This window comes from Pogoniulus pusillus, chromosome 1, assembly GCF_015220805.1.
Source record: "Pogoniulus pusillus isolate bPogPus1 chromosome 1, bPogPus1.pri, whole genome shotgun sequence".
NCBI lineage: Eukaryota > Metazoa > Chordata > Aves > Piciformes > Lybiidae > Pogoniulus > Pogoniulus pusillus.
The window spans coordinates 43,607,824-43,620,336 of NC_087264.1; the positions used below are offsets into that span (position 1 = coordinate 43,607,824).

Genomic DNA, 12,513 nt, shown 5'->3' on the forward strand with positions numbered 1-12,513 from the left:
CATTATGCAGGTAATTCTGACCTGGATAATAACAAAACAACTGCTGCCTTTCAGGCTTCTGTTAAGAGGTTACTTGGGGCAGTGCTACTCTGTTTGCATCTGAACGGTCTTTGTGCACAAACCAAAAGCACTGACGATCTTCAAGTTAGCTCTAGAAGCAAAATTTGTGTTCTGTAAGGAGAAAATGAACTCTGTGAAGCAGTTATGTCCCATGACAGGCATATGAAGACATAATTGGTTCTAATTGGCACTCACAGGAGCACTGACATGCTCTACCTGCAGCTAAATGGCTCTTAGAGAGGCAAAGAAATCATCTGTCTTCATAAATAGCAAAGAACTATTTTCTGAGCCTGCTTTTGCTGTTGAAGGACCTGATAACCAATAGGCAGAAATGGACAACTTGCCATTTGAGTGAGAATAATTTTTTGAAAGTGGGTTTTACTCTGTAAAGCCATAAACAATGACTAACTCATCTTGTTTTGCTTAGATTGCTATGCCTTGGTTTAGTCTGTAACACAAATGCATGCAACTTTTAGAGCAAAGTGATAAATGGAAAAAGGATATTTGTAATGTCATTTATCACAGAATTGTCAAGATTGGAAGAGATCTCAAGGATCATCCAGTTCCAGCTCCCCTGCCATTGGCAGGAGCACCTCACACTAGATCAGGTTGCTGAGAGCTGCATCCAGTCTGGCCTTACAGTGCAGAAGATACAGATAATTTGCTACCTAGTTATCTCCAGCTGTCTTTCTAACCAAGAGGTTACAGATGCAGTTGGGGATGTGTTTAAGCAGGCAAACAGAACCACTTTCTACATAGTTTGCAATAGTTAAGCACCCCCTTGAGTTCAAAGTTGAATGAAGAGATAGTGTTCAGTCAGTAAAATTAATCTTTCTGAAACTGTGTGTGCATGGCTCCACCATACCTGTGTGTTCTTCTGTCAACTCAGAATTATGAGTGACATTCTCTCTCCTGCTTTCAGACACATTTATTTGGATTTACTGGACATATCCTGGTGGATTTGCACAGACATGGAAGGAAATAGGGATTCATTCTTCCTCTGTCACTGAGTTAACCGTTCACACATAATTTCTTTTCTATTGTGTCTGAATTTTTGCTGTTTGTTTTGGTAATGTGTTCTGGTATGTCTTGAGGAAGTCTTTTAAGTGGTGTTGCAATGTATCAATTATTTTTACTATTTCTGTTTATTTGTAATGCAGCTCATAAAGATATTAGGTGGAACCACAACTTTGTAGGCAGTTGCAGAAGTTATCCATGTATGATCCCAGATGGTTCTGTATCTCTGTTCTGTATCTGTTTCTGTCTGCTTTGTTCACGTTGCTGGGTGTTACATAGTGGAAAAGATAAAGAAATAAAATCATCAGTAATAGTTTCACTTAGGTTAGAAAATGTACCCAATAATTGCTGGTACTTTTGATGGAGATTTCATCATTGATGCAGTAATGGAATTTGGTTGGTTTTGCTTACTGTTCTGTAGCTTCTGACCCTTTGTAATAGTGCTCAGAAAACGAGGTGCAGCAAGAGCCTGAAGCATTGAGAAGTGTTGTTCCTGGCCTGCCTGTGGATTTGGGCTAGGACAGCTATTTTAGCCAGTTTCCAAGATGCTCAGTGGCTGATTTTGTAACTGCTGAGTTATAAAATCCTGCTCCTAATGCAAAGTGTTGGGTACAAGTCAGAACGTGAACTCTGAACACTTTTGCTTCTCAGCTTCTTCATCTGTGACTGTAATTCCTCACTTGCGTGTCTGTCTTGCTCAGATCAGAAGGCCCTTGTGAATGTGGGAGGACAGTATTCAGCTTTGGAGAGATTTGGTGTTGTCCTTACAAGCAAGGTCAAGGAACAAATTCCCAGGCTTACTATAAAGGAAAATGGCTGGGAATATGTGGGTTACATATCTACAAGTCTTAAGATGTGTTGAGAAAAGGATAGTCTCCCAATATGTTCGAATAATTCTCAGATGAAGACGAGTCGAGCCCACAGGAATGCTGCCAAATATTCCCATTGAATCCTTAGATAAGATTAAATCCTATGCTTCTGAAACAGGAATATATTATTTCCACCTCAAATGTCCTACCCCTGAATAGCAACACCCTCTCTGGCGTTGTTTGGGCTATTAGTTCTAATGAAACAATTCTTAGCTCTTTAATTAAATTTATCATAGGTGCTGCTTGTGTTTGTGTAGGACCTAATAAGGTGTACTTCATCAGGATATATACAAAAGAAATTTCTTGAGTGACTTATGCTTCTTTGTAGTTCTCCTGCTGGGATGTGTGTGGGAAGATGGGGATGTTCTGGACAACATACGTGAATGCTTAGAGTACTCTCTGGAATTCTGTGTGAATCTTGAATCGGTGCTCATCTGAAGGATGAACTTTTCCTAAGGAGAAAATTGCATTGTTTGTTGCTGAGTCTAATAGTGCAAGGCTAATGGTGACGGAACAGATATATTTTGCTTGATTAAAATCCTGTTTCACCTTCCAATCTCCTTCTATGAGAAGAAAGTATCTAGCACTCTAGTGTTGCTGTACAAAGGAAAACCTGCAAATCTACGTGTGAGAAGCTGGAGAGAGCAGTGTAAAGCACCACTTCATGCACACCTTATGTAACAATACAGAGATGGCTCTTAATGTCATTTGTCACAAAACTGGAGGATCTTTGCACATGCTGTTTTCCTCTGTTACTTAGTTGGCTCTGGATGTGTTTTTCCATCACCCACTCAATTTCCTTGGAGCCTTTTCTGGGTGCTGTGGGTAGCCTGTCCATCAGGAGGTGTTGATTTCACCTATTTAACTGCTGAAAGCCCATGCTTATCCTCCTCTTCTTAAGAGACTAATGGTTATCAAACAGAGTTGCCAAATAAATTGCATGGGTAACTAATGTTTTTTTTTCTTGTTTTTATGTTTTGCAGCTGGTGCCACATATATATTTGGGAAGAGTGGAGGTCTCATCCTGTACACATGGCCAGCTAACGACAGACCGAGCACAAGGACAGACCGTCTTGCTGTAGGATTCAGCACAACAGTGAAGGATGGCATTCTTGTTCGGATTGACAGTGCTCCTGGGCTTGGTGATTTTCTGCAGCTGCACATAGTGAGTATAGCTAGACCCATATCTATGCCAGACCTGTGCTTCTGTTAACAGAACATGCATTTGAAGGAAACTATTGCTCTGAAATACTATGTGCACACACCCCACACTGCGTATCTTCAGCACTCATTAAGTCAGCCTGCCTCCAGTAGTTCTTTAGGGTTTTCTAGAACTACTGAGTGGAATGCACAGGAAATGAAATTTTGGTGCAGAAGAAAACTGAAGGGAAGGAACAAGATATAAAAACAAAACCCCAACAAACTTCCCAAAATGCAATATCATTGAGATTCTATACCAATAGAATTTATTACAATATTGTAGAACTATTTTGCAGTGATATTAGTTTACTCTAGCATATGTGTGGCCCTGAATGCAGCTGAATTTGTGGTAGATGGTGTTACCATTGTTAGAAGGCAAAGAATGAAATGGAATGATAGGAGGTTTATTTTTTCTTGGTGAGAAATTTAAGCGAGAACTGGACAGATCCTGAGGCTGAGATAACTGATACCTGCTTTAGTGGGATAGTTCAAAAGAGTAAGAATTTGATACTCTTAGCACAACATGGCTTTAGAAGAAGAAAATGTGATCTTGTGATCAAATATTAGAGAGAAACTTGAGTGAAGGTGGCTTTCGGAAGATTCAATTTGTTTGAGAAAATGAGTAAGCTAGAACTGGAAATTTTTTGAGATGGTTGCTTTATGCTTTGGGAGGAGAAGGAGGGATGGGTTGTTCTGCTTTTCTTTTCAAAGTAGCCATGAAGTTTATTACAGCTAGAAGCTGCATGATGTCACTTGATGCTCAGATTATTTCAAATGTTTTATTTGATTATCCACATCAATTCATAGTGGAAGGGGAATAGCCCATTTTCAGGTTTCAAATGAGCTGAGGAGATGTTGACATTTGAAGGAAATTTGGGGCAAGAAGTAAACGGGATGAACAACATGGGCCAAAAAAGACCTGATGTAAATCACTGGGGCTCTTAATCTGCTGCTGGATTTCACAGCGTTCAGAATCATGTTTAAGCACTAGGTATGTTGCAGGGTGGCTCTGAAATAAAGGTCAGGGCTAGTACTCATTGTCAGTATTTTAGGTGGGTTTATTTTGAATTTTGTTGTAAAATTTGTATTTGCTTGAGTGGGTTAGAAGATGGCCTTGAGCCGTTAGCCTGTCACCCGTTCTGGCTTCTCTCTTTTTCTGATATAGCCAAATATGTAGTTTCTGGTTTATATTGGGATAAAAGTGAGATCAAATCTTGGCATTATTTTTAGTAAACAAACAAATGATTTTTTTCTTGCTTCCCTAAAAACAAAACAAAGAATCTTAGAAGACTTTTTAAGTGAATAATGCTCGGGCTAGTGGATTGGGATTCCATTACTCATTAAGCAAACAGTTCAGATGTCTTTGAGCAAAAGAATGTATGGTCTTGAGAATGTGTAATATACTGTCAGTTATCTGCAGAGCACTATGTCTGGCATGTGAGGGGAGGTACAGAAATGTAGAATCATAGAATGGTTTAGGTTAGAAGGGACCTCAAAAATCATCCTATTCCAGCCCCCCACCATAGGCAGGGATGTCTCCCACTACAACAGGTCACTCAAGGCCTTATCCAACCTGGCCTTGAACACCTCCAGGGAGGGAACATGCACAGGCTCCCTGGGATTTATTCAGTCTTGGAAAATAAGGTCTGAGATGGCATCTTGTCACTCATACCTTCTTAATGACATGTTACAGAGAAAATGGAAGTCAGACTCTTCATTTTGGTAGTCAGTGGAAGAAAGAAGGGAACCAGCTAAAAGGATCCAAAAGAAATTTTAAATCCTGCATTAAAATGAAAACTTACACAAATACTCTTTTCAGCACTTATGAAGGCATTTAGTTTTTCACTGTGTCTTGGTCTCAAATATTGCCAACTCTACCTTTCAAAATCAGTCCAAAATCAGGTGTGGTTTTTGTTTTTGTTTTTGTTTTTTAAACATTCTAACTAGTGTTGCTGGAAAGATTGAAACAAAACAACTTGAACCTGGGCTAAGGTGTTGTTTTTTTTTATATAATTAATAACTTTCTCTTTTCAGTGAGTTTTGAAAAGAAAGGTTTTCTGCTTCCACCCAATATTTTGTTCAAATCACTCTGGTTGATGCTATTTTCAAATTCTTTCAGATATCTAAATCAACACAATTAATTGTGGTTGATATTGATACTGAAAGTTCTGTTGACTTCTCCCTGTGTAGTTTGGCCAGTTTTATCACTGAACATGTTCACTAGCAGGAAATATAGATCTAGTTCAGCTTTAATTTCTCTTGTTCTGTGGCCAGGATGATTTAGTAGGATATGACAGTCATTTTTAAGGAGTAAAAGCATGCTGCTGTGCTCTTCTGGGCATCCTGATACTGTTCATTGTGTATATCACTGAGTCTAACTGTTCAAAGAATGTAGTTTGGGACTCATGCTCTTACACACAATAGATAAATTGAAGAAAACTTTTAAAGTGTTATTGGCTTTTGGAATGTCTGTAAGACATAGCACATCTTCCTCAGCAAAATGTGTGCAAGCTTTTCATGAGACCAGGATCTTTCGTAATTGCTTTGTACTGTCATGTTCAGAGACTGTTCTCTTTACTGCCTTCAAAACCTTGTCCTTCCATTAAGACATTTTCAAGTGTCAAGAGAAACAATGCAGTGGCCAGCTGAATATAAGCCAGCAGTGTGCCCAAGTGGCCAAGAACAGCAGTGGCACCCTGGCTTGCATCAAGAATAGTATGGCCATCAACTCTAGGCATGTGATTATCCCCCTGAACTGCAACTCATGAGGCCACACGTTAAGTAATGTGTTGAGTGTTGGACACCTCACTACAGTAAGGCTAAAAGTGTGTCCAAAGTGCAACCAAGCTGATCAAGACTCTTGAGCACAAATGTTATGCAGGATGACTGAGGGAACTAGAGTTATTTAGTCTTCAGAAGAGAAGACTAAGGGGAGACCTCGTCACTCTCTGCAGCTACCTCAAAGGAGGTTATAACAGGATGGGTGTTGGTCTCTTCTCATATGCAACAATTGACAGGACAAGAGGAAATGACCTTGAGTTATGCCAGGGGAGGTTCAGAATGGATATTAGGAAACACTTCTTGTAGTGGAAGGGGTAATTAATTGATGTGAGATACAATATTTTCAGAATTAATATTGTTTATTTGGTATTCAGAACCCTCACCACCATGACCACTATTTTTTAATACTAATTGGCTTTTGGCATGGTCATAGAAACATACAGATAATAACATAAGATCTAGAACAAATAAGTAGCAAAAATATAAACGTGAAACTCAATTGAACTGGAAGAGGAGGTTCTTGTGGTCAGTATACTGCTTGTGGTTAATGATACTGCTTGTCCACAGGATGGCCTCAAGGAGCTCCTTTCTAGTTGCAGCAGAAGGCAATTGGTGAATTACAAGGGGCTTTGAGTATTTGCTCATAAAAATTATCTCCCAACTCACAGGGCTAGTTACAGCTTCACAGTACCCCAAATGCTTTCCGGGGATTCTGTTGGTGTCTTGTCAGCCACTGAGGCTTATGATTCATCCCAGGCTTTGCAGGCTGCTGGGGAAAGGAGACAGACAATCTCTGACCTGATTTCTCTGGACAATCTGTGTTTACCTTCCAAACTACTCATCCTGGCAGGAGACTTTCAGGTGTAGGCAGGATATCTTGTGATGTGCAGTCTTAGCACAGATATCATGCTGGCTATGCAGGCCAGTCACATGAGGCATTTAGAACCTGTTCCTGGTAAACTCAAAGCAGGGCGTTTCCAGGCAGTTCAGGATGCAAAAAGGAAGTGAGGCAGAACACTGCCAGAAGCAGAGAGAAATGGCAGCAGGCAACAGAGCAGCTAGCACGAATACAATGGCATGTTGTGTTACCTGCTTATCTCTTTTTATCAGTACAGCCTGAGACTAATGGGCCTTCAGACGCAGAATAGCCAATCAGAATGGCAGTTAGGCAAGCTTGATCATATTAGGTGAAGCCATAGCCTTGCTTTACCCAAATTTGGGATGAACATAGGCCTTGCATGAGGCAGGCACAAGCCAAGTGTATGTACCTTAATTACCACAGGATGTGAACAGGAGCAAAACAAGTCTGGGCAGGCCAGAGTCCTTAGACTTAATGGGTCCATATTCTTTGTCCTCTTTCCCATGGTTTCTTCTCCCCATAGCAGATGGAGAGAGAGCAGGAAAATATGTCTGGGCAAGCCAGGACATGTATAAACCTGTTTAGGCCTACCATAATACTTCTTCATGGAAAGGGTTTTTCAGGCATTGGAACAAGCTAAGGAAGTGGTGGAGTTGCAATCCCTGAAGATAAATTTAAGGTACATGGATGCAGTGCTTAGAGACGTGGTGTAGCGGTAAGCCCTGGATGAGTGGTTAGATGTGATGATCTCAAAAGTCTCTTCCGACTTTAACAATTCTCTGATTGTATGAATTCAAATGGAAAGATGGGAGAAATTAATTTATAGATTAGAGCTGTGGAAGAAAATTAAATAGATAATAAATTAACATTTTAAAGCTGCAAATAGTTAAACCAACTTGTAGGAGAGAGTAAAGAGATATTAAAACAGAGACCACCAGCGGTAGTATGATTAATTTTCTATATATTTAGCAGCTTGACTTTTTAAGGAGCAATTATAGTTAAATTCCTGTCACTCTCATTATTTCTATTAGTTCCTGAATGAATATTGGAAAGCCCTCTCTCTGGGACATTCCAGTCACAGGCTTTTATTTTGGATGCTCTGTACTGGATAATGATCTCCTCACACTTCTCTGGGTGTTCTGTTAGAGATAACAGGTGGCTTTTGCCACCTGGTGATGTTTGTTTTTTAATGTCCATCACTAAAATACAGTTTAGTATAGTTCCTAATTAAAGGTTGCAGAAGTGGGTCAGGAGACCTTCTCATAGCTTGTCTGCTTTTTTAGTATCATGCATGTTCTAGAGTGCTTACTTCTAGAATTTAATGTCAGACTAAGTTACCTTATCAACAGGTTGTGTATTGACTTATTAAATTCACACTTGCTCTTTTTGGATTAATTTTTAAGTTGTGAGTCTTTCAGAAACTGTGGAAATGTATCAACTAGGGTGCCTGTGTTATGTGACAAAAATGTAAATTCTCTGAAACAGTTTTCTCTCCTTATTTACAATGAAGTCTAAACTGACAGCTCTGTGAAAATGAATGGCATATCATCCAGATCAATGTCATATATAAAGCGCAGGGTGTTTGTGGGAACAGACTGTAGCGCATGGAACGCGAGTGTTGTTACAGCATCAATCCATCCTTAAGGGGGTTTGTTTTCATTCAAAGCACCAAGTCCCAACCTGTCCTGGAGAACTGCCTTCCACAACGGATGCTTAAAAAGCTACCTTTTAAGAGTTGTGGTTGACTGTTTACATATGTTCACTCACCTTACGCAGCTATCAGCAAGTTTGCAGATGACACTAAGCTGGGGGCAGATGTGACTGAGTTGGAAGGCAGAAGGGCTCTGCAGCGGGACCTTGACCGCCTGGACAGATGGGCAGAGTCCAATGGGATGGGGTTCAATAGCTCCAAGTGCAGGGTGCTGCACTTTGGCTACAACAACCCCATGCAGAGATACAGGCTGGGGTCGGAGTGGCTGGAGAGCAGCCAGACAGAGAGGGATCTGGGGGTACTGATTGATACCCGCCTGAACATGAGCCAGCAGTGTGCCCAGGTGGCCAAGAGAGCCAGTGGCATCCTGGCCTGCATCAGGAATGGTGTGGTCAGCAGGAGCAGGGAGGTCATTCTGCCCCTGTACTCTGCACTGGTTAGACCACACCTTGAGTACTGTGTTCAGTTCTGGGCCCCCCAGTTTAGGAGGGACGTTGAGATGCTTGAGCATGTCCAGAGAAGGGCGACGAGGCTGGTGAGAGGCCTTGAGCACAGCCCTATGAGGAGAGGCTGAGGGAGCTGGGATTGTTTAACCTGGAGAAGAGGAGGCTCAGGGGTGACCTTATTGCTGTCTGCAACTACCTGAGAGGTGGTTGTGGCCAGGAGGAGGTTGCTCTCTTCTCTCAGGTGGCCAGCGCCAGAATAAGAGGACACAACCTCAGGCTGCGCCAGGGGAGATTTAGGCTGGAGGTGAGGAGAAAGTTCTTCACTGAGAGAGTCATTGGACACTGGAATGGGCTGCCCGAGGAGGTGGTGGAGTCGCCGTCCCTGGGGCACTTCAAGGCAAGATTGGACGTGGCACTTGGTGCCATGGTGTAGCCTTGAGCTCTGTGGTAAAGGGTTGGACTTGATGATCTGTGAGGTCTCTTCCCACCCTGATGATACTGTGATACCCCTGTTTTGTCATTTACAAAATGTAAAAATCTTTCTAGAGATCAAATGAAGAAAAGAGGACAGCTGCAGGAGATGATAGTCATCATTCTTGTGATGACTATGGAAAGGAATCGCCTATCTGCATGCACTGCTGGTTATTGGGCAATCTTTCGTTTTGGTCTGTGTTGTAAACTGTCATCTCACTCCTGGCTGTTCAGAATGGTTCTGTGAGACAGGTCCACTTTCTGAATTGCTTGAAAAGAGTAAACTCTTGTTCTGGGAGGAGTTTTTTAGAGGGCCCATGATGAAGTGAGACTTCTTGATGTGAAGTAATTCAAGCTTTCTTAAAGCAAACTGAGAGTGGGCATTAAAATATTTTCATTTTTTTTATACCAAAGAAAGTAGAATGGAGGGTTTTTCTTAGACTAACCAGTTTTATTTCATAGAGAGATTGTCAACAGGCTATAAACTATGAAAACATGGGATTCTGCTTCTGTTTCCTGTCTTGTGTTTTGCTGCCTTTTGAAGCTGCCTTACCATCTTTCTGGCTACAATTTTCTCTTGAGGTGTGTGGTTCACCATGCTAGCTCTCCTTTATCTATTACTGTATAGAACTCTTAGTTTCTTTGAGCTTAATTTTTGTGAATACACATCACTTCACCCCACCATATCTTGATCTTGTTTGCACTGAGGCATACTCAGAATAATGATGTTATTCTTGCCTTTCCAGGCTTTAAACCAGTGCAGTGTTTAAGCAATTATTGATTTCAAAGTGTTTAATGCCCATCATGTCTCATTTCATTCAGGAAACGGTAAGGAACTGTGTACATTTCTCCTCATGATGTTTACACAGATTATGAAACCCTGCCGATGGATACAGAATACATATTTAGTGAAAGAAGTTTCATGCTTAAGCATGCCAGCAGACCACCAAAAGGCAAAGTGGGGCAGAGGCTTCTTTAATAAAGAAAGAAATTGTTTACTGACTGAGTGGGTAGAGGAGACATCATCTTGCATAACACATTTAGCTGGGGAAGTGAGCAACTAATGAATGAGTAGCTAGACTGCCTACTGAAGAGAATGAGGATGAGTTTTCAAGCTGGATCCTTAGAAAGCCTCAAAGAACAGATCTTCTAAAAGTATTTTCCTCCAAGACAAAATCCAGGAACCTATATGAGGAAGAGCTGTGCAGGTCTTCTGGAATTGTTATGATATAACAACTATTTTAATGTAGCTTTCTGTTAGTGATGTACTGTCTTTAATAGGTGCTACCTGAGGATTAATGTACACATGAGGACTTGAAACTATGACTGATAACCTTTGAGGTCAGGTGGCCAAAAGGCTGAATGGGGAGTAGAGCAGCTGTTCTGCTTTACTGTTAGTGTATGAATATTCAGCAGAGTCTCTCATTTTGTCATAGATATGAACATTTGTAGCTGTGGTTTGTCAGTTCTTGAAGCTACAGCTGAAGTTATACATGCCTTTAACTCAGGTTGCATGCTATTTAAGATAATGAGATTGGCAAGATAGTCCTCATTTAAAATGTGATTTATATATATATGCACTGCAGTACTTTAGAAAGTATTTTACCTCCCTAACAAGACCTCTATTGTGTGTAATGGAGTAGATTTCTGCTTAGCTATGTGGGCTAGATAGAGTGCATTCACTATGAGGACTGGGGTGGGAGTACTCTCCCCTAGCAACAATGGGTAGTTTAGGAGACTCTCTAACAAGCATTGAGCTATTGCATTGCAAATGGATTCTGAGGATTTCACAGAGCACATCACAAGCATTTACCTCCTTTCTATAATTATCTGTATTAATAAATGTAAGTTGAAATTCTCATTTTACATTCTGCTTAGGATGGCAGTCATCTCTAGCTGAGGCTTGCATCTTAGTTGCATTCCATTTCTTATGCTGATCACAAGAGGATGATTCAAGTGCATCTATGTTAATCAGCATTGAAGCAGATCAGCAGCATGTGTACAGTTGGTTACTACTTTCCCTTAGAAAAAAATGATAAAATTTTACATTGAACTTGTTTGCAAGAACCCCAGACCACTGGCTTATCTGGTGAAGGATGGGAATACCTAAAGAGTAAGATTAATGTACAATTTAAGTACCAAAAGCTAAGAAAGTGCTCAGAAGACCAATGTATGTTTTTTCACCTGTCACAACATGCTTAGTGAGCATGCATTGTTATTGAAGATATTTGACTGGGGATGGTAAAATTACCCTGAAGAATGACTAGTAATTTAAAATACAAATCTCAATAAATGCAGACTTCAGTGATTAGGCTGAGGGTATGCCAGAATTTGAAAGGGAACACAGCTAGGGTGCCTAACCCAATTTGACCAATGGGACAATCATTTCAGTATTTGAAGGGTACCTGCAAAGAAAGATAAGGACAGACTCTTTATCAGGGAGTGCAGAGATGAGTAATAGTATCAAACTGAAAGAGGGTGGATTTAGACTAAATATTAAGAAGAAATTCTTTATTTTGAGGGTGGTAAGGCCCTGTTGCCCAGAGAAGTTGAGGACCCACCTTCACTGGAAGTGTTCAAAGCCAGGGTGGATGAGGTTTTCAGCAACATGACAGAATGGGTGGAATCAAACTAAGGTCCCTTCCCACTCAAACCATTCTGTGATATTCCGTACCGTGAGATGTTGTGCTTAGCAGCAAAAAAATGAAGGGAAAGGAGGAGGGCATGCTGGTAGTTATGGCCTGTATCTTTCCAAGTAAGAGTTACATGGGCTGAGCCCCTGCATACCAGGAAGTAGATATCTGCTGATAGCAAGTACTGAGGCTTTGCTTCACTTACTAAACTGTCTTCATCTCAGTTCACAAATCTTCTCACTTTTGCCCTTCTGTTGTTCTCTCCTGTTTAGGGAGGCATAATAGAATGAGCAGCCAGGTGGGTGCTTTTTTTACTGGCCGTGGTAAATTTGTCATGCAGTCAGTGGCTGTTTGGCAGCTGATGTAAAATTGCCAAAGATTACTTAAAATGTTTATTTTTAATGGAAGCAGTCCATTTAAACACTCAAGGATCCTGTACCCAAATGCCTGCAGTCTTCTCCTGTCC

General features: G+C 40.9%; 1 protein-coding gene across 36 annotated transcripts in view; it reads left to right on the plus strand.

Annotated features, from left to right (window-relative positions):
• The window catches only part of NRXN3 (neurexin 3), a 1,092,565-nt gene that overhangs the window by 826,543 nt on the left and 253,509 nt on the right, over positions 1–12,513 (plus strand). For all 36 annotated transcript variants that reach the window (XM_064150720.1, XM_064150904.1, XM_064150893.1 and 33 more), the window contains one exon: positions 2,930–3,111. In XM_064150720.1, the coding sequence (XP_064006790.1) occupies positions 2,930–3,111 (182 nt within the window). The remainder of the gene's footprint in view (positions 1–2,929; positions 3,112–12,513) is intronic.